The 18,913-nt window shown below is 48.8% G+C and overlaps 2 protein-coding genes across 3 annotated transcripts in view; one reads left to right on the top strand and one right to left on the bottom strand.

Annotated features, from left to right (window-relative positions):
* LOC135814713 (leucine-rich repeat serine/threonine-protein kinase 1-like) overlaps window positions 1-7,483 on the bottom strand; it is a 20,507-nt gene extending 13,024 nt beyond the window's left edge. Inside the window, exons 1-2 of one of the 2 annotated variants that reach the window (XM_065327880.1) lie at window positions 6,955-7,483; window positions 192-405 (exon numbers count right to left, since the gene is read on the bottom strand). In XM_065327880.1, coding sequence (XP_065183952.1) covers window positions 192-405; window positions 6,955-7,332 — 592 coding nt within the window. In that variant the 5' untranslated portion in view covers window positions 7,333-7,483. Of the gene's footprint in view, window positions 1-191; window positions 406-1,518; window positions 2,414-6,954 lie in introns of those variants that run through there. The other variant, XM_065327881.1, reaches the window with a different exon arrangement.
* The window catches only part of LOC135814715 (tectonin beta-propeller repeat-containing protein 2-like), a 16,191-nt gene continuing 3,552 nt past the window's right edge, over window positions 6,275-18,913 (top strand). The window contains exons 1-8 of the mRNA XM_065327882.1: window positions 6,275-6,778; window positions 8,117-8,266; window positions 9,893-10,024; window positions 10,610-10,782; window positions 11,795-11,894; window positions 12,412-13,374; window positions 13,933-14,056; window positions 16,621-17,900. Coding sequence (XP_065183954.1) covers window positions 6,566-6,778; window positions 8,117-8,266; window positions 9,893-10,024; window positions 10,610-10,782; window positions 11,795-11,894; window positions 12,412-13,374; window positions 13,933-14,056; window positions 16,621-17,900 — 3,135 coding nt within the window. The 5' untranslated portion in view covers window positions 6,275-6,565. The remainder of the gene's footprint in view (window positions 6,779-8,116; window positions 8,267-9,892; window positions 10,025-10,609; window positions 10,783-11,794; window positions 11,895-12,411; window positions 13,375-13,932; window positions 14,057-16,620; window positions 17,901-18,913) is intronic.

Consider the following 18,913-nt stretch of genomic DNA (forward strand, 5'->3'; position numbering starts at 1 on the left):
GTGCGGTGCATTGTGATCAGTACCAGTGCTGTCTGTGTCACCATGACGACACTAGTACATGTACATAGCATTGGTTAATTGCATATTATGAGTGTGTGTGTGTTTGTGCGTGCGTGTGTGTATGTATGTATGTATGTATGTATGTATGCGTGCGTGTCATACTGGAGGAGTGACATCCAGGGCTCTCTCACCAGCGGATCGCAGGATCTTGATGACGTCCGTTTTACCACCGAGCTCTGCAGTCTGTAGTGCTGTCTTCCCATAGCCATCCTGCTGAAAGAAGTCCGCCTTGGCGCGAAGCAGCCGCTGCACGCACTTGGTACGGCCGCTGCTAGCAGCCAGATGCAGCGGTGTATATCCACTGTTAGCCTTGCAGTTCACATCCCCTCCGAACATCACCAGCAGCTATAACACAGCCGCAGCCACAGACACAGTCATGTATGACAGATAGTTATGTGAGAGACATGCATGATAGACATTGAGCAAGTGCCAATGAAGCCGCATAATTATATGCTTGGCATTGTGGGTCTCCGTAGTGGTCTGGACATTTGCCAAGAAAGTTCTGCAGGGGCAGGAGGAGGGGGGGGGGGGGGGGGGGGGGAGCAGGCAGTACGTATCTTCAGAATTGTCCACGGCAAAGACTGAAACAGACATCTCGGAGAATCGCACTTGTGTGTTCACGCCGCGGTAAGCGTTTGCAGCAGTACTGTACAGTCGTCCCTCTCTAATCCGGCACTTTATAATCCAGCACCCTCGATAAACCAGCACAATTTTCAGTAGCCAAATGTCCTCTTCATGCACATTGCAGCAGTAAATCAGATTTGTTAATCCAGCACCCTCCCTAATCCAGCAGATTTTCGTGGCACAAATGGTGCCGGATTATAGAGGGACCACTGTACTAAGTACAGTTGCCACCACTGTCTACCACTGTCTACCACTGTCTACCACTGTCTACCACTGTCTACCACTGTCTACCACTGTCTACCACTGTCTACCACTGTTGATGATCAATTTGCCCTGGACTGTTCACAGTTTTACACTGCGTTGACTTTGTCGTACTTTGCACAACAGCATGATCGTCCTTTTTTAATTTCCGTAACACGTGTATAGTTTTGTAGGCTATGCCGGTACTGTTTCCACACTACCATGCCCAAGTTTTGGGCATGTAAGTGGTGGGCTCAGCACCGAGGTGGGCTCAGCACCGAATCTCTTTGCCGTCGTTCAGAGGACCAGCAGGACAGTAAGGTAGGCAGGCGTCTTGGTTACAAAATAATAATTGCTGAAATAATGCTCATCCCACACGAAGTCTGGACTGGACAGCAGAAGTGTTGGCCCCTTTTGTGTACATTTGTGATCATGTCAAGCAGAGCTGTCCTAAAGTTAGCGGAGGGGCACATAATGAATAAGTTCAGTTCCTAGCTTGGCTAGATCACTGAATGAAACAAACTGCCCTTTTTGAAGCCAACTGGCCTCTTTGAAGCCAACTGGTTAGTACAGTAGCGCTCGTGGTCTGCTCACCTTTAGTATTTCATCGTGTCCATAGCTGGCTGCTTCGTGCAGTGGCGTGTACCCATACACACCAACACGTTTCTTCAGCAAGCCATCCACATTACCGCCTTTATTCAACGCGTCAGACACTTTATTCAGCTTTCCCTCCTTGCACCAGCGATGAAACCGCTGATCCTCAGTGATACCGCCACTCGTACTCGTTGTACTACTACTGCTGGATTTGGAGCGCAGCGACGAAATCAGAGATCGTCGAGAACGAATGGAAGCCGCCGGGCTACCAGAGCCCGTGGGCGAAGATAGCGGTACTGCGCTCGCGCGGCGCTGGGGAGCTTGTTCCGCTTTCGTCGGATCCTCGTCCTCCGCTGCATCATCCGCTTGTTGCATTATCGGACAATATCAATGAGCGAGATGAACGTGTCACTCCCATGGATATCGACGATCGGGTGTGCACGGCGGCAGCCGGCCGCCGGCCGAGCAACTGTGAGTGACCGTGATCAATGCCGCCACCACCAGGGCTTGTATCACAGTTCGCACGTTCAAGGTCGCTTTCCGCGACTTCGGCTCCGGAATGGAAAGTGTTCCGAAGAAACCGACCACCGAAATCCTTGTTCTGCAAATGAAGCGAACACCGCCCAGTGCGTTCAAACACCGGCTGCTGCGGATCTGGCTGACGCTAGCCGCCAAGGACTTTGTGGTGAACTATGGTTGGTGGCAGTGAAGGTCAGGCTGCTGTTACACTAATACTACGTCTATTCCCTGAGTGGAAGCACACGAGTGTCGGTCGGTGCGAGAAGAAGAGCTAGAGTCAGTAGAGAAGGACGACCAGCTGATTGATTCTTGCCTTGAAAATAGTTTTGTTGACAGAACAAACAGCCGCGCTAAGCACTTACCGGTATGTACGTCTTTGCACCTAGGCTATAGTATGTACATTTCTATCATTAAATTTTTATGTCAAGGCCCAAAGTAAGTACCGGTAAGCTATTCTGCACGAAAATGTTACGGTCTTTCGGCAGTTCCTCGTGATCCCGATCACATGACCACAACTTTATAAGGCATCATGGCGAATGACGTGAAGTCGGCATGTCCTTGGTGTCGAGAGAAAGGGAACCATTATTACCATTGCCTGTCATTCCATAAAAGGTTCATGGTGCTGGTGCTGCTGCATGCTCGTCCAGTTTGGTCCGGGGGGGGGGGGGTGGAATAGGAGACACTACATGACCCTCTCTGAATGTTGAGCAATGTACCCGAGTGTGTGTGTGTGTGTGTGTGTGTGTGTGTGTGTGTGTGTGTGTGTGTGTGTGTGTGTGTGTGTGTGTGTGTGTGTGTGAGAGAGAGAGAGGGGGGGGGGGGGGAGAGGGCTAATGAAACACCATTCGTGGATAACGTTATCCTGTTGTCACAAAGTACAACCACACGATTGTCATGGGCTGTAAAGCCATAGCAACTTCCAAGCCTTGGGTGGGTATACTGATTGTGAAGCCATAGCAACTTCCAAGCCTTGGGTGGGTATACTCTTGACAGTCGACCTGCAAGTAACTGTCAGTGGTGATGACATACAGCTTAGAAAAACACCAGTACTTTGGGATTCACCAGGTAAACTTCTCACACAAGGTCCAGGATGTCGGGTATGTGCAACACGTCATAACGCAGACCATGTGCTTATCTCTGGTGTTTACATGTTTCATGCAGTGATCCCGTCCGGGACTTGTCTGACATCATAGTAGCAGAGATCTCCTGTGCGTACACCGTGTTAGGCATCATGCCAGGGCAGGATTCTTGGGGGAAAGCACCACCCAGCGCAGCAATCGGCACTGCCACTGCCGCGTATACTGGTATATTGTTCCTTGACCGTGACAAGTGGCGTGGCACTTGGTTTGACGGATCACCGTACTGCTAACAGTTACTATACTGTGAGTATTTGACACTGCTGAAATACGCCCGCCGTAACTGTACAAAATCTATGCACGAAAGGAAACAATCCCTCTCACTCATACACGGGGAGTTTGTCCTTTCCTCCTTAAAATGCCTCATCAGGTCCGTTCCACTACACTCACTGCCCTAGTGAAATATGAATAAAATTTAATAATAATAATAATCATGGCCTGGCAGAGAGTTTAAAAGCAACACGCGTCACCTGTGAGCTAAGAACACTTGTTTGTGAACTGTGGGCTTGCACTGTGCTGTGCACACTCTTCGCCTTTCAGAGCTTGCATGCAGCGCTTCTGTGATGCAGACAAAACCTGCAGAAGCAGCCACCTGATTTCAGCAACCACCTGGTTTGCACTTGACATACTATACTGCGATAATTAAAAAAATAATGCCCTATTTTCCGGGGTATTAGCTGCACCGGGTTCTTAGCCGCACCCCCTCCCCCCTTCGGACCTAAATTTCGGAGTATAGGCCGCAGGTCAGATTTTGAATTTTTGGCCATCCAAACTTGACAGGTACTAGTACATGCAAGATATTTACCAATGTTGGGAAGCACAACTGAAGTCCCAGCAAAAGTTTCTTTGTTTGTACTTGTACCGCTTTGAACTGACAACATAGAAGGATTGTGGAACTGCAATGATGGATTTCTGTGCATGAAAAACACATAATAAGTGGTCGAATGTCATACATGCTGCATATTGTGCATGGCCTGCCCGCCGTATCACTGGTTGATTCATGGCCAGCATTCGGAGTCCAAGCCGCAGGGGCGATTTCTGAGAGTTTTTTTAGGGGTTTCAAAGTGCGGCTAACACACCGGAGAATACGGTAATTATTTCACTGTACATGTACCCTTGTTTGGCATCAGGCACCGTATATTTAACGGTGCAAAAACCCACCCTGGTTTCGGAGACCACTGCAGTCAGACAGGCCGGTTCTACCTGTGGTCGCTAAACCTAGTCTTGATGGTACATACATACGTGGAAACTCGGAGTTACGAGAAAGATTTTTGGTCTCTGTTGTTCTGCCTTGTGTACGTGGACATAAGTATAGTTATAAGCAAGGCTCCTATACTACAGGACAAGTACGTTTCAGAAACACAGGTATGGATAATCAGTTTTTGGTCATAAAATTGCCTAATCACTGGGCAAGACAAATAGTCAGCACTGTCCGATTGCGAAGCTGCTTTGAAGTCTGGGTGTTCATGTGATGCAGCCGAGCTCCCTGTTGATTCTCCCAGCAGTTTCACTCTCCCTGCAACAGTGGCTACCCACCTCCCTCCATCGTTGAAAATAAACTTCAATCATTATAATAATAATACCAGATTCAATAATCCGCATTATCACCACAACCAGTATGTGCATCTCTGCACGAAATTATATCCGATCAGCAGCGTTTTGTTAAATGTGATGTATCCTCAAGAGGACATTCAGGGTCGTTGCCTTGGGCATACTTATATAGCGAACAAACTTCTCTTCGATTGGAAGTTCTGTGACGAATGTATGTGCGCTGGTGCATCTTGACTGGCACGCTAAGCATGTGTGACGTCATCAGGCCCTTGCTCGGCGAAATACTTGATAAGGGTCTTCTCTTAACTTTGTCTTGGCATTGAAAAAGCAACCTTGAAAATGAGACTGGAGTGTCCCTTTTCTGACTCGTTAGATCAAGCACTTCGTTACAGTCCACAAAGGACGCTTGAAACAGTTCCGTCCGCACATTAGGCACTTCGTTACATACCGTATTTTCCCCATTATGCGTACACATCTCCAATAGTAGTACGTTTCCAATTGAATTTGTAGTACATGTTGAGTGTGGATCAAAAATATAAAAGGACACGTCTCTAATAATAGTACATGCCGGAATGATGTGATGGGCATTACTGGGGTACAGGTACCAGGGTCCACCTTACTTCAAGTACTTCGTTTTTCTTACCCGTTTATCATCTTTGTGTCTTTGTACACTGATTCTTACCATGGTTGGATGTATTTAAAAAGCCTTGCAGTATTATTATCACGAGTTGTTTGCCACCCAACCCAGGCAGTCAATCTTTCCCAAATCAATAAAAGTACACGTCTCCAATACTAGTACAGTCTCATATAGTAGTACAGGTCTGACCACCTTTGAAAAATAAAAGCACTGTACAATTATTGGGGCTAATACGGTATTCTTATGGCTTGTACAGTGCCCACGAATTGGCATATATGCAGCAATTCCCTATAGGAATTACTATGCGAATGATCATGCCATGTTGGTGAACCAGCAGAGTCACTTGTGGGACAGCGGGAGTCGGCGGTTTTGCTTGCATTGCAGCTAGTGCCGCAACTTTGCCAAAGCATCTCAACTGATGACGTAATCGCATAATCTCTATAGAAGCAAACCGTCTTCGCCGTTAAGAGGCAATTTACACAACGGCAGTGCATGCCGCCGGGAAGTGAAGCATGTGATCCCGAGACCTTGCTGTGACATGGGAAAACGGAAATCGATTCACAAGGCAAGATGCACGTACAGTCCACGGAATGCCACGGTATGCATTTCCAGCCAAACTGTTTTCATGGCAATGCAGTATGTCACCACTCCCAGTTTGTAATCTATGATGTACTACTAAACTGTATGAGTGACTTTCAAATGGTAAAATAGTTGTCAACTACTTTTTCCCCTTTCCCATTCCCTCAACAATAATGACTGTAGTTCTTAGCGAAAGTTTGTCTTATCGCTCTTCGAGATTTCACTGACTGTATGAGTGCGAAAAATCAATGACGTCGACGCCTCCAGTGCGGCCGCCGCGGCGCCGCATTGATTGACAACAACATGACAACATTCAACAATCGCAAAACAGAAAAGTCCAAATGTCTTTTGAATTTCACAATAAGTTTATTCGGCGTGTCACTTCGGCAGTATAGAGATCCACATTCACAGCTTGCTCAAGTGTTTCCCAGCCTTTTTCAACGGACGTCTAGTAACGTCTGGTAACCAGATCAGAATGTTTATGTTGGATATGAGTTCTTCCTGATGTACTACTTTGTGGCTCCCTTCTAGTATCTCGAAAATTGAAATGCTGTCAGACCACTATTCACTACCCAACTGACTACCGGCGCAGAAAACTATTCCATTGGCATTTGTGACCAGCGATATGGCTGAATTCGGAACGACGGTGCTCCGTCCCGACGTCAGTGCCCTGGATACGTTGACCCGTCACTTGCCTGTGTGGAACGTGCTGCCTCCAGTGGCGCTGCAACTCCGGTGTGTTTCGTCTCGAGGCGACGTCATCGTGTTTGGTACCCATCTGGACGTGGTGTTGGTGTTTTATCGTGACAACGGTGAGCTACAGAAAGTGTCTTTGGAGGTAAGTGGGTGAAAAGGCCGAGCACAAGTGTCTATGCAGGTTCTGACTTATGTACTCGTAAATAAATTCTGTCACATGACTATGGCATGTGGAGATTCATCGTTACAATATGTGCAATAAAGTCACGCTTGACTCAACCTTACACAAGGGGAAGCTTTCCTAACATGAGCACTTACATCAATCACGTCCGGGTGGCCATGGCTGGAGGCTGTGTGAATAGGCATGAGGCCTTCAAAGCCGAGCCGCTTTTTCAACAGTTTATCCACGTCACCGCCTTTCTTCAGCATCTCCGCTATTCGACTGACAACGCCCTGCTCGCAGTGGGCGTGGAACAGAACCTCCTCTGGTATCTCCTCTGGCGGTTGACTGGAAGAGAACTTCCTACTGATACTCTGGGTGACTTCGAAAAGCCCAGTGATTGGGCGCAGGGAATGTGTCCCTGTTGTTGTGCTGCTGCTGCCATCACCTCCTGACAATGTGGACGTGTCAGTGGCGGCGCGCAGCCTCCCACCACCAGTAACAGCGGCACCACCAGCAGCAGTGGAAGCCACCATCCAGTTAGCAGCAGTACCGCTGGCTGCTGGGCCTGCTTCAGGTCCATCGCCTTCATCCTGGCCTGTCAGTGTAGGTAGGAATTGAGAACGTCTGGCAGACTTGCGCCCACCACCAGGTTCGGGCTCAGACTGGCTGAAGCGTTGCTGTCGTTTCTCATCCGAAGCCATTGTCGACTACACGTCTTCACCGACTGCACGGCAGTATTTGTGTTCTGAGAGTTTTTTCTCAAGTGCAACACGTATGGTTCGTTACCATATTTGTGATGTTGGTGCCAGGTGGTTTGCAGATGCTGGGCTGGGTGCATACATTCAGGTGTTATCAGATTGCTGCACGCTTCCTTGTGTGTGGATGCATTGGTTTTGTCGTTCTTTGTTAAGATTCAGTGCAACTTCCTGTCGCAAATCACCGTTCTTGCTTGTTCTAATTAGTTTGGTTCGCGCGGAAATTTGCATGCAGCGGTTTTGTGTATACCGGGCCAATTACTTCATGATCATGGCCGTGTGGGTGCATGCGTGCATGCTGAAATGCAGCCTAGTTTGAGGTACAGGAGGAGCATAGCAGTGTAATTAAACTACTGTCTATGTGTATGCAGCGGTTTGAGGGAAAGTCTGAAGAAAAAATTGACTGTCGCCACCAGGACTCGAACCAGGTGCCCTCGCTTGTGGCTAGCGTTGTCAGTTTGCCACAAAGCTATGGTGTAGTCATCATCCAAGCAGTGACCTTTCAACATTTTCTTCAGACTTCAGTGTATGTGAATCAATATTTGTGTACTTTCCCCCGCAGGATGGATTCAAGCTATTTGCATCCAAACACCAAGAAGGCATCTCCACCACATGTTTCTCCCCGGTTCTGCCATCCGGTCAATCAAGAGTGGCTATTGGCCGGAGCTGTGGAAAGGTGCACGTGATACAATTCTCCAACAAAGATGCCGAGGTAGGACTGAATGCTGATCGGGGGGGGGGGGGGGCCTTGCTGCAAGTCTTCTTCTCAGTTTGTTTTGTGTTTGAATGTTGCTGGTCGGCTGCATTCCATGAAGTGCGTCATAGTGCACTGCTGCCAGCACAGCTGTTCCCCACCTGCAGGGCGTCGGCAGCGTTGTTGTTTGTTGTTTGTGTGCGCATGCTACATGATGTACTACGCGTAGGTGCGATGTGCTTCAGTGCCTGTCGGCCTCTCATCACCCATGTGGCGGTGTTTGATTCCGCGAACGTCTGGTGTACAGCCTTTGTTGTCCGGCTGTGGCGATCTTGGTCAGTTCAGCATTGGTGACAAGACATCTCGCCTGACTCTGTGCCATTCTGGTTCTATGCCAGCAGCTCACTTTGTTTCTGTGTTTGGATAGTCAAACGTAGTTTGCAGGCGTTCTAGTGTCAGTTAGTATTGGCTTATGATAATAACGTTACTGCAATTGATCATCACATGGCGCCACGTAAGAGGACGTTTTCTAGTGTGCCCAGGAAACGGCGTTCGTGAGAATTCCTTTTCTCACGATAACATGGCGCGTGTTATCGTGTTGAGTATGTATGAGTACAGTTGCATCCGACATGCGGTCAGACTTGCACGGTCCTACTGGATCCTTATCCCTTGTGCGATTATGCTCCCACGGAATTATTTCGCTGCATTTCGTTGTGACCGGCACCACATTTCCTCCTGGCTGAAGACATGGCGGTGCGTGATGTGCAAGTGCCATCCTCCATCTGCAAAGATTCCCCTGGCATTCACAAGCAACAACCCTGCTACCAGAGCTGTGTACATATGGTGTAGGTATTTTGAAACGTCATCAGTGAAATTTATACCCAGCACATTAGCATCTATTCTTTCCTTTAGCGGAAATATGGCTCCGAAAGGGTCTGCACTGTAACCTCACCCTGTGCTTTTCTCAAGCATACTGTGTCGATTTTAATTTGGCCAGCGGTGTGGCGAGGTGTGTGCGATTGATGTAACCTGTGTATGGATGTGTGTGTGTCTGTGTGTGCACGTGCATGTGTGTGTGTGCACGTGCACGCGCGTGTGTGCGTGTGAAAAATAGGGATTCACTGGCCAGGAAAGGCCACTCCAATCAGCTGTGTGGTGGAGACAAGGCTAAAATTAGTGGCGGTCAATTCATGAGCCTTGCAAGCTGCTGAGTGGTGTAATCCCAACCCAAGTGCTATGTCTAACACAGCTTGTTCGCTGTCATCGCTTCCGCGATGGGCATGTGTGTGTGTGTGTGTGTGTGTGTGTGTGTGTGTGTGTGTGTGTGTGTATTCCTGTGTGTGTGTGCATGTTTGTGTGTGTGTGTGTGTGTGCATGTGTGTGTGTGCGTGTGTGTGTGTGCATGTGTGCATGTGTGCATGTGTGTGTGTGTGTGTGTGTGTGTGTGTGTGTGTGTGTGTGTGTGTGTGTGTGTGTGTGTGTGTGTATTCCTGTGTGTGTGTGCATGTTTGTATTTGTGTGTGTGTATGTGTGTGCACGTGTGTGTATGGTTGTACATATGCATGTACATGTGTGCATGTGTATGTACGTACGTGTGTGTGTGTGTATGCACATGTGTGCATGTGCATCTGTTTATGTTGGCAGCGTAAGAGCACACAGCTTGGCAGCATCCATAAAGAGGAGGTCACATCTCTGGACTGGGATACACGTGGTATGATGCTGTTCTCGGCCGATACTTCTGGCCGTGTGTTTGCCTCACATCTGGACATGAAAGGTGTAAGTGACAGTGCTTGCATTTGAATGTTTGGCTGATGGCACCCAAGCAATGGTGACAGTCACATGACCTTATCAACCAGTCAAGGGTTTAGTCGGGAACACTGTCCTTGTACATATACTTCACAGTGGCTTAGTGGGTCCACTACCCTCTCACTAAGCTGCCATGCATCACACCATGTAAAATGACATACGTGGTACATCATCTGTGTGTGTGTGTCTGTTTATGTGTGTGTGTGTGTGTGTGTATGTGCGCGCGCGCGCGCGCGTGTGTGGGTATGTACGTGAGTGTGCGTGAGCGTTTGTGTGTGTGTGTGTGTGTGTGTGTGTGTGTGTGTGTGTGTGTGTGTGTGTGTGTGTGTGTGTGAGAGCGTGTGTGTGTGTGTGTGTGTGTGTGTGTGTTTGTTTGTGCATGTGTGTGTGTGTAAGCATGTGTGTGTGTGTGTGCGTGCGTGGGTGTGTTTGTTTGTTTGTTTGTGCATGTGTGTGTGTGCGTGTGCGTGAACGCATGCGTGCTGCATACGTGTACCTATCGTTGTGGTGTGCCCATGGGTATGTGCGGGTGTGCTGCTGTCTGCTCTTGTTCAGGGTGAGCACAATTCCTGGCAGGTCTATGATGCCAGGCAGAGTGTTGTGCAGATCTCCTACTCCAACATGCAACTGCTTGTGGTCACAGCTGACTCCTGCACCCTCTGCCACATCCACCAGAATGTCTTCAAGAAGAAGCCAGCGAAAATCAACCAGGGCAGACCACAACCGCTGTATGTTGGCTTCGTTACGCTTGCATTTCGGGGGAGAATCTTGTGCTGAACTGCTATTGTCCACATGAATGTTAGTCAGTTGATGTATGATTGCAAAGTTGCAAAGATGAATTAGCGAATAGTATGCACCGGACAAAGCACTGCAGTTCTTAGTTCGCTCAGTTGGTAGTTGGACTTGTGCAAGTTAACCCTTTACCATCCGTGTGTACTTGAATCGATCTCTAGAGATCGATGGACATGCATAAACTAAAACATTCGTAACTCAATCGATTCTTGTCGGAACTCAAAGAACTAAGTATCTAGGAAGAAGCCGAAGAGCCCAGCTTTCCATTGTATCAATCGGTAAAGAGCTGCGATGTCGCATTACAAAGATATTTCGCTCGACATTTCAGCTACGGCAAAAGTCGAATTTCTTTCCGAGTGACTGACCTTGAGCGGGGATTTTCCCCTCTCCTGACATGCTGAGTCACTTTGGCATGCATTGAGCGCGTGGGCAGCATGGAAAGTAACTCAAGCAAACATATTTGGAATGTTTTCGATGAAGGAGCGAGAAATGGCTGGCGAGAAGAGAAATTCCTCGTATATCCAGCGATGGGGTGTATTTGAAGCTCCCTGGCGCTGGATATGTGATCTCGGTAGTATCCTGTTTGAGCTCAATGTACGCAGCTCGTGGAGAGCTTTCCAGAATGCCCAAGATTGCGAAAATTGGTTGACTAGAACCGAAGATATTCTCAGAATATGGTGAGAATTATTGCATTTGGGACTGCTGGGGAAATTTGGTCGGATGGTAAAGGGTTAAAATACGTGGTCCTACAGTAAGATGTTGTAAATCACACTCTGACCACACGTATCGTCAGCATTTGATTTAGTCTGAGTAGCTGCAGCCTTCAGAGCCTGATAGTAAGCGGCATATGTGCGTATGAGCTACTCTGCCAAGTTATGTGCGTGGTGTGAGCGTGTGTATTTCGTACAACAGCTTGTTGTATTTGTTCTGCTGTGTGGTGCACTTCAGGGCCTGCCGCGGCGGTATCATGCTTAAAGATGGCGACAGGACGGCCTGCTTCCTGTCTTGTCAGACGCTTAACTTCCTGGAGGCATCAGCGGAGGGAGAGGTAGGATCTCTTCTAAGCAGAGAGAAGGAAAAAGAGAAATACGGGGCGGAAAGAGATCGTGGAATAATTATATTCAGTGTGCTCTGTTGATGGTACAGTGTGTTTAGTGTATGCAACGTGTGTTTTGCATCTATTGTGACTTATAGTCCCATGGGATGTAGTTGGGGCCCATTGCCAGGGAGAGCTGACAACAAGTTTGCATGCCAACGTTGTTTTTTAACCATTTTGTGCACCTTCTTACCAAGAATATGTACACTAGTAGTGTGTGTTGCCAACTCAATCTCAACCTGCGTTGTACATGTGTGTATATCACATGACTCAGGTACTTGATACGCGGATTCTCTCCTCGGGTCACAATGTTAATACTTTAGTTCGGTGGCCCTTTTTAACTTAGTTCTTAAGCGTGCTGAAAGGCCCGTTTTCAACGCTTCCGACGACAGCAGTTCCTTCCATTTTCTCCTTTCTTTCTTTCTGATGTACTTTCTGCTTTCGTTTTTCATTTTGTGTGCTGTGATAGGTGACACGCATCACTCCACTGTTTCATCAAGTGGAATGTGGCACTTTTGATAAGGTGACCTTGCCAGCCGGCCACATGCCCGAGAGTCCGCTCGCTGCCCGGGCGTTCGAGGAGGGTCTCGAATTTGGCCGCGTTCTGACCACTGGCCCGTACCTGGTAACGTGGTGCAGCAGTCATGTCTGGTTGATACAGCCCTCACCGGCGATCACGGTTATCGCCTCTTGTACTGCCGAGTCGCCGTCTGAATTTGTTGATGTGTGCGTTGACGGAACAGCAATCTTTGTGCTGCGCAAACAGTGTGGCAAGGCCTGCCCGGTGTTGCGTCTTGCAGTTGGCCAAAGTGCTGGCTCCAGCTCGCCGTCCCGCAGCCGATCATCCTCCAAGCATATCTCAGATGTGGCGGACGTGCATGTCGCGACATCGGAAAAGGTACCTGATCTGTCCACACCCACTACTACTCATGGTCCAGAGCCCAAAGACTCTCCTGGTACACCTACCTCCTATACCGCCGGAGCTGCTGCTACTGCTGCTACTGTTACTGTTGCTGACGTGTCGGCTGAGCGCAATGCTGAGACAACGGGCCACATGCTCCAAAACTCCATGACGGATTTCACTGATCGCTTCAAGAACTTGGTGAGCAAGGGCCTGGGGAGCACCGCCGTGTCGCCTGGTGTGCCCGTGGAGAGTGAGCAAATGGATGAGCGGCTCGCTGCTGTTATCCGAAGTGATCGCGACGCAGCGATGGCGTCTGGACAGCATGTTCCTCCTGCCAATGTCGCTGCTGCCGCGGATAGTCTTGCTGCCCAGGAGCCCGCAGCTCAATCAGATCAGCAGCAACAGGCACAGGTTGGCTGGCTGGACAAGCTGCGCAATCGTGGACACGTGCCACCTTCACTTGAACACTCTGGAAGCGGCAAGACACCGTCACCGTCCCCGGCGATGCCAGCACCGGAATCCCGAGAGGTAAGTACCGTACATTTTATACTATTGTAAAAGCAGAAATTTTCGGTGGTGTAATTTTTCGGTATTCTCCAAAATCGGCGGTTCGGTGGAGGGAAATTTTCGGTGAACCCATTTTCCAGGTAAGTGTTCTACCGGTAGTACTACACGTTTTCGGTGCGTTTTATTTTCGGTAAAATTGTCGGCACCGAAGTTACCGAGAATAAAACACCACCGAAAATTTCTGCTTTTACAGTATTGTAACGCTTGAGTCCTGATGCCCTCGATGTTGCAATACTGACCTTACTTTGCTTTCCTGTGCTGTGCTAGAAACCGTGTGTTTGATGGCAGCTTACTTGTTTTGTTTTTTGTTTTGTTTTTTTTTACTTCACCAGATACACAGGCAGTTCTGCCTTCTTGTCTAACCGTACGGCTAGTCTCTCAATAGAAGATAAAGAATTGCTAGTACTTCGAAGTATTTGCATTATAACCCGCCTCTGGTAAGCTACGTACATGCAGGTTCTGTGATGCTCATTGTTTATTTTGTTTGTGTGTTGTCCTGGCGGTGGTTGTCTCCTGCAGTTTATCAAGCAGTGGATGAGTGATCAGCCTCCCAGCCTGGCCAATGATGATGAAGACAGCTTGGTGGTGGCAGCTCCTGTTCAGAAAAAGAAAAAGAAGAAGAAGAAGGTGGTCAAACGGGATGGTGAGTTCTCCTGGCCAATTTTTTTAACGATCTTTTGAGTGTTGTTGGTGTTTTAGAGGTATTTTCAGAGCCATGCTGAGTAATCGGGTTTGTGATCATTTGTTAAATTTTGTTCACTGGTGAGACATAGTACAGGGCAAGTGCCTAGGTGGAGATAGTCATAGATTTTATGATGGGATATGCGTGTGTGATCGACCAAGTGGTGGTCAAAAGTTTTTAACCCACCATGCAGATTTTTCGAATTCTGAAGGTTTGGGCTGTAAGCTACTAAATTTATGGTCGAGAACCTCTGAATCAGGCAGAATAGTGAAATAGAAATGAAAAATGCTGAAACACGGAGTCATCTGGGGACTACTGTAGAACGGGTAATTTTAGCGACGAAAAACCCTAGCGAATTTAGCGATCGATTCATTTTCGCTAAAGTTTCAAGTCGCTAATCCGTTGAGACATTGGTAGTGCACTGGTGATCCGTGAGTAAAATCGCTGCAAATCGCTGCAAATCGCTAAAATAAAACGTGGCTAACCGGTTGACAATGGGAAAACGCTAAAATTAATAGTCGCTAAAATTACCCGTTCTACAGTACTATGGTCAAGTATATGTAAAAGGTGGGTCAAAACTTATGGCCAACACCCGCACTATCATAAACCACCAACAGGATACACGGAATACCGGTAGTGTGATTTCTAAAATGTATGCAACTAAGCTAAAGTCTAGGAGCCACTCCCGGCCTATTCCACATACATCTACCACTTTGTAGCCCATCCCTTGGCCTTGATGATCACTGGCACACGCCGCCGCATTGAATCGACGATCTTCTTGCACTCGTGAGGAGAAATCAACTTCCATACCTCCTGGCACACTCGCCACAGCTCATACTGGTTTCTGGGAGTGATTTCGACATCGTGCTGCTTCAGCCCAGGAATTTTGCAGAGATTCTCAGTGGGATTGAGGTCAGGCTGCTGCAGGGGCCATGTCAGGACGGTGACGCCGTTCACCGTCAGTCGCACCTCCGTCCTGTTTGCGGAGTGCTTGCGGCTGTAAGACACCACCCACACCACTCACAAGCTGCATCATGCTCAGCAACATCATGTTTTTGGAGGATGCGAGGTACTGGTCCGCATTCATCGTATCCACCACCCGGCAAATGCGCGATACGCCGTTGCTGGCCATGGCTCCCCATACATTGATATTGCCACCGCGGTGCTTCACAGTTTCGCGGGTGCATGTGCCGGCCACAGCCTATCCTGTCCACCTTCTGACGTAAACTGCACTACCAGAGCCCTTGAGGTTGATTTTAGACTCATCAATCCACAGGAATTACCACCAGTCATCACTGCTCCAGTCCTTGTGCGTCTATACAAATTTAAGGCGTTTTGCCTTGCTCACAGCACTGATGAAGGGCTATTTGATGACCATGCAGCCACGCAGGCCTGCTCTCTGCAACCTGCGTCTCACAGAACGCACAGAAATTGCGTTCTCACTGTCGCTCACCATCTGAGCTCGCAGGCAGTGACGGATTTGAGGCGATTCGCCATTGACTTCATGATAAGGTGGCGATCTTGTCTTGCACTGGTCTCTCTTGGTCAGCCTGATCGTGGTGAAATGTAGTCGATTTTTGTTTCCTGACAATTCTACGTATCGTAGGATCGCTTAAATCCAACAGAGCAGCGATACCACGCGAAAAGAGACCGTCACCACTCAGCTTCACGACCATTTCCCTCACATCCTTGCTAATTTGACCTTGGTTCACTATCCTGGTTGAAAATACTACCTCCGTCGTCAAAATTGTCAAGTTTGATATCGCAAACTCTCAAAGTGAGAAGCCATGTGTTGATTTTCACACGGCCATAAGTTTTGACCCACCCAAATGCATGGTCATGCATCACAAATCACAGTTGACAACGGATTCTTTGCTGAGGAACGCAAATGCTATAAAAAGCCAACATGGTGTGTGTGTATGTGTGTGTGTATGTGCACGTGTATGTGTGTGTGTGTGTGTGTGTACATGTGTCCCATATAGTTCAGTGGTATGTATGTGCAGCGATTTCCAATCGATAGGTTGCGGGTTCGATTCCCGACGATTATGGTCACACACGTCTTTCTTCTCTTTCTCAGACTCTTCCTGACTTTTCTTTCATTCTCCTGAGTGGTTACCAACAGCCAGTGCATGCCGGAGTATGTGATGTGATGTGTGTGCGGGGAAAACAAATGAAAAGACCAAAAATAGGGATTCACTGGCCAGAAAAAGTCACTTCGAATAGCTGTATGGTGTAGACCAGGCTGAATAGTGACGGTCAATTCTTCAGCCTTGCAAGCTGTTGAATGGTGAAATCCCAGCACAAGTTGCTATGGCTTCTGCCGTAGCATTGCTATCATCGCCTCCGGCGATGGGCGTCAAAAGGCATGTGCGTGTACGTGTGTGTGTATGTGTTTGTGTGTGTGTGTGTGTGTGTATGTGTGTATGTGTGTATGTGTGTGTGTGTGTGTGTGTGTGTGTGTGTGTGTGTGTGTGTGTGTGTGTGTGTGTGTGTGTGTGTGTGTGTGTGTGTTTCCGGACTTGCAGCTGGCACTGCCCAATCATTGGGCGATGTGTCTCCTTCAATGGCTGCAATGGCTGTTGGCGGCCGAGATCGCAGTGATAGTGCAGTGAGTGCGGACGGTGGTGGTGGCAGTGACTGCTGCACTGCTGGAGCATTTCACACTGGTGATATTGTAGCGAGTGCTAATGCCATGCTTGTCGCCACTCAGGAGGCCCTGCAGCGTTCAACTTCAGTTCCGTCGTCTGCTCAGCCGGCTCTCTCGACTGATGCTGCTGCAGGTGCACCTGTTGACGTCACCGCTGGACTCCCGTCCACTGTTGGATCGACTGGCGGTAATGATGATGTCCCAGCAGCACTGGGCCATGCCGCCACCGCTAATAGCAACAATTCTACTGGTATTCCTGCACCTGTGCGTTCCTCTACACCCGTTTCACCTGCGCCAGGGGCGCGTGTGCAGAGTGTAGGTGAGACTACGGAGGCTGTCAGCACTTTGGACCAGCGGCCAACTGGACCAGCGACTCTTGATCTGGGTGTTGCGGAAATATCGTCGTTGCCTACTACTACGCCTTCTCCATTGCAAGTCTCGCCTGTGAAGGTTCCTAGTGCACGTACTAGCACAGGAGCTGGGACACCTACTGCCGCCGCACTCGTGTACGACGTGTCATCGGCCGATGATCTAGCATCTTCGGCAGATCATGACCTCAATGCCAGTGCCATGTCCGTTGGAGGAGCTGACGCTGCTGCCGCCACATCACAAGATGAACTAGATGGGGGAGATCTGGTTCACCAGAGCTATGATGCAAGCTTACCAGCTCACCTACTGGGCCAGACACATGCCTCAGATGATGCTGGAGAAGAAGCGACGACGGGAGCAGCAGCAGCAGCGCCTTCTCAAAGCCAGTTAGCCGCCCCTACCCGCCGCTACGACCCAGGATTTGGCCGGGACAGTGCCTCCAAACTCTCGTGTCCGTCTCGGCGTCACTTGACCTGCTTGGCCATGTCAAGGAAACACATCTGGATATCGGACAGTGGTGACTACATCTACAATTGGTCGAATGACACACTGGCGTGGACTTATGTGAAAGGTGCGTATGCCGCGAAGCTGGCCGCATCTCAATCATCCGATGTCGTCTGGGCTCTCTCTCGCCAGGGTATAGTCGCAGCCAGGGCTGGCATGTCCAGCGCAGCACCTCTGGGTACCAGCTGGCTCAAACTGGGAAAGCTACGCATGAAGTGCATCGCAATCGATGCCGACACTGCATGGCTGGTGACACGTGACGGACAGCTACTACGAAGGCGCAATGTAAGTAGCCGTTGAGTGTCTCAGTACTTGTTCCATACCCCGTCACTTGTGTGTGTGTGTGTGTGTGTGTGTGTGTGTGTGTGCGTGTGTGTGTGTGCGTGTGTGTGTGTGCGTGCGTGTGTGTGTGTGCGTGTGCGGATATCACTACTAGTGTGTAATTGGCAATAGCAAGAACACTTAACCAAGAGTGTGTGAATCCTATCTTGAGCTGTGATGGATTCACCGACAGCGAGACTTTTGTGTTGCGTTATTTTTTGGCAGAAGTATGACCGAAAAATGCGTATGCCTTTCTGCGCTTGCCATGTAGATACGGTAGGGGTTCATCAGGTCCAGGACACATGGATCTCCCATCTGGTGTTCTGCTTCGACTACCGTAGCTGGGATGTACAAGTTCTTTGCACGATATGTGGCTACGCATGTTGGCATCAGCGAGCCAAATAGGCAGGAAAGACTGAAGTCATAAAAAATCCACCAGTGGGTTCTCAGAGGATGTTCAGCTGCTGACTCTTGGTTATGTGCTCTTGGCAATGGGTGTGTACAAGTGTCTAACATGCGCCTAGGCTGTACCCTACATTCACCATGCATTGACACATCATCAGCTAGCTGTAAATAGTTCACCAGCTTGGTAAGCCACTCAGTGGTTTCTCAAGCTGTAGACGTGAGCACTTGCTCTTTCATGCTAATCCGGCCGTCACTTCTCAGAAACACGGTGCGATGATGAGCCGGGAATGGTGATTGCCGAATGAAAGGTTCACTGGGCGTCTCATGTGCTGTGGATGGCAGCCATGAGCCGTCAAGTGGCTAGTCAATTCACCAGGAAGCATTCAACACTACCAGTGTTATTAGTACTTCTGACACGCATGCCTGTCTAGTGTTGCACGCCTCCCTGTGCATTACTCACTGGATTTGCTTCCATTTTTGTTTTGTTTAAAGCACACGATCTTACTGATGATGTGGGATAACAGTAAAGTGGGACAGAAGACTAGGACAAACAGACAAAAGGGGTAGGACAT

Source organism: Sycon ciliatum, chromosome 4 (assembly GCF_964019385.1).
Source record: "Sycon ciliatum chromosome 4, ocSycCili1.1, whole genome shotgun sequence".
Taxonomy (NCBI): Eukaryota; Metazoa; Porifera; class Calcarea; order Leucosolenida; family Sycettidae; genus Sycon; species Sycon ciliatum.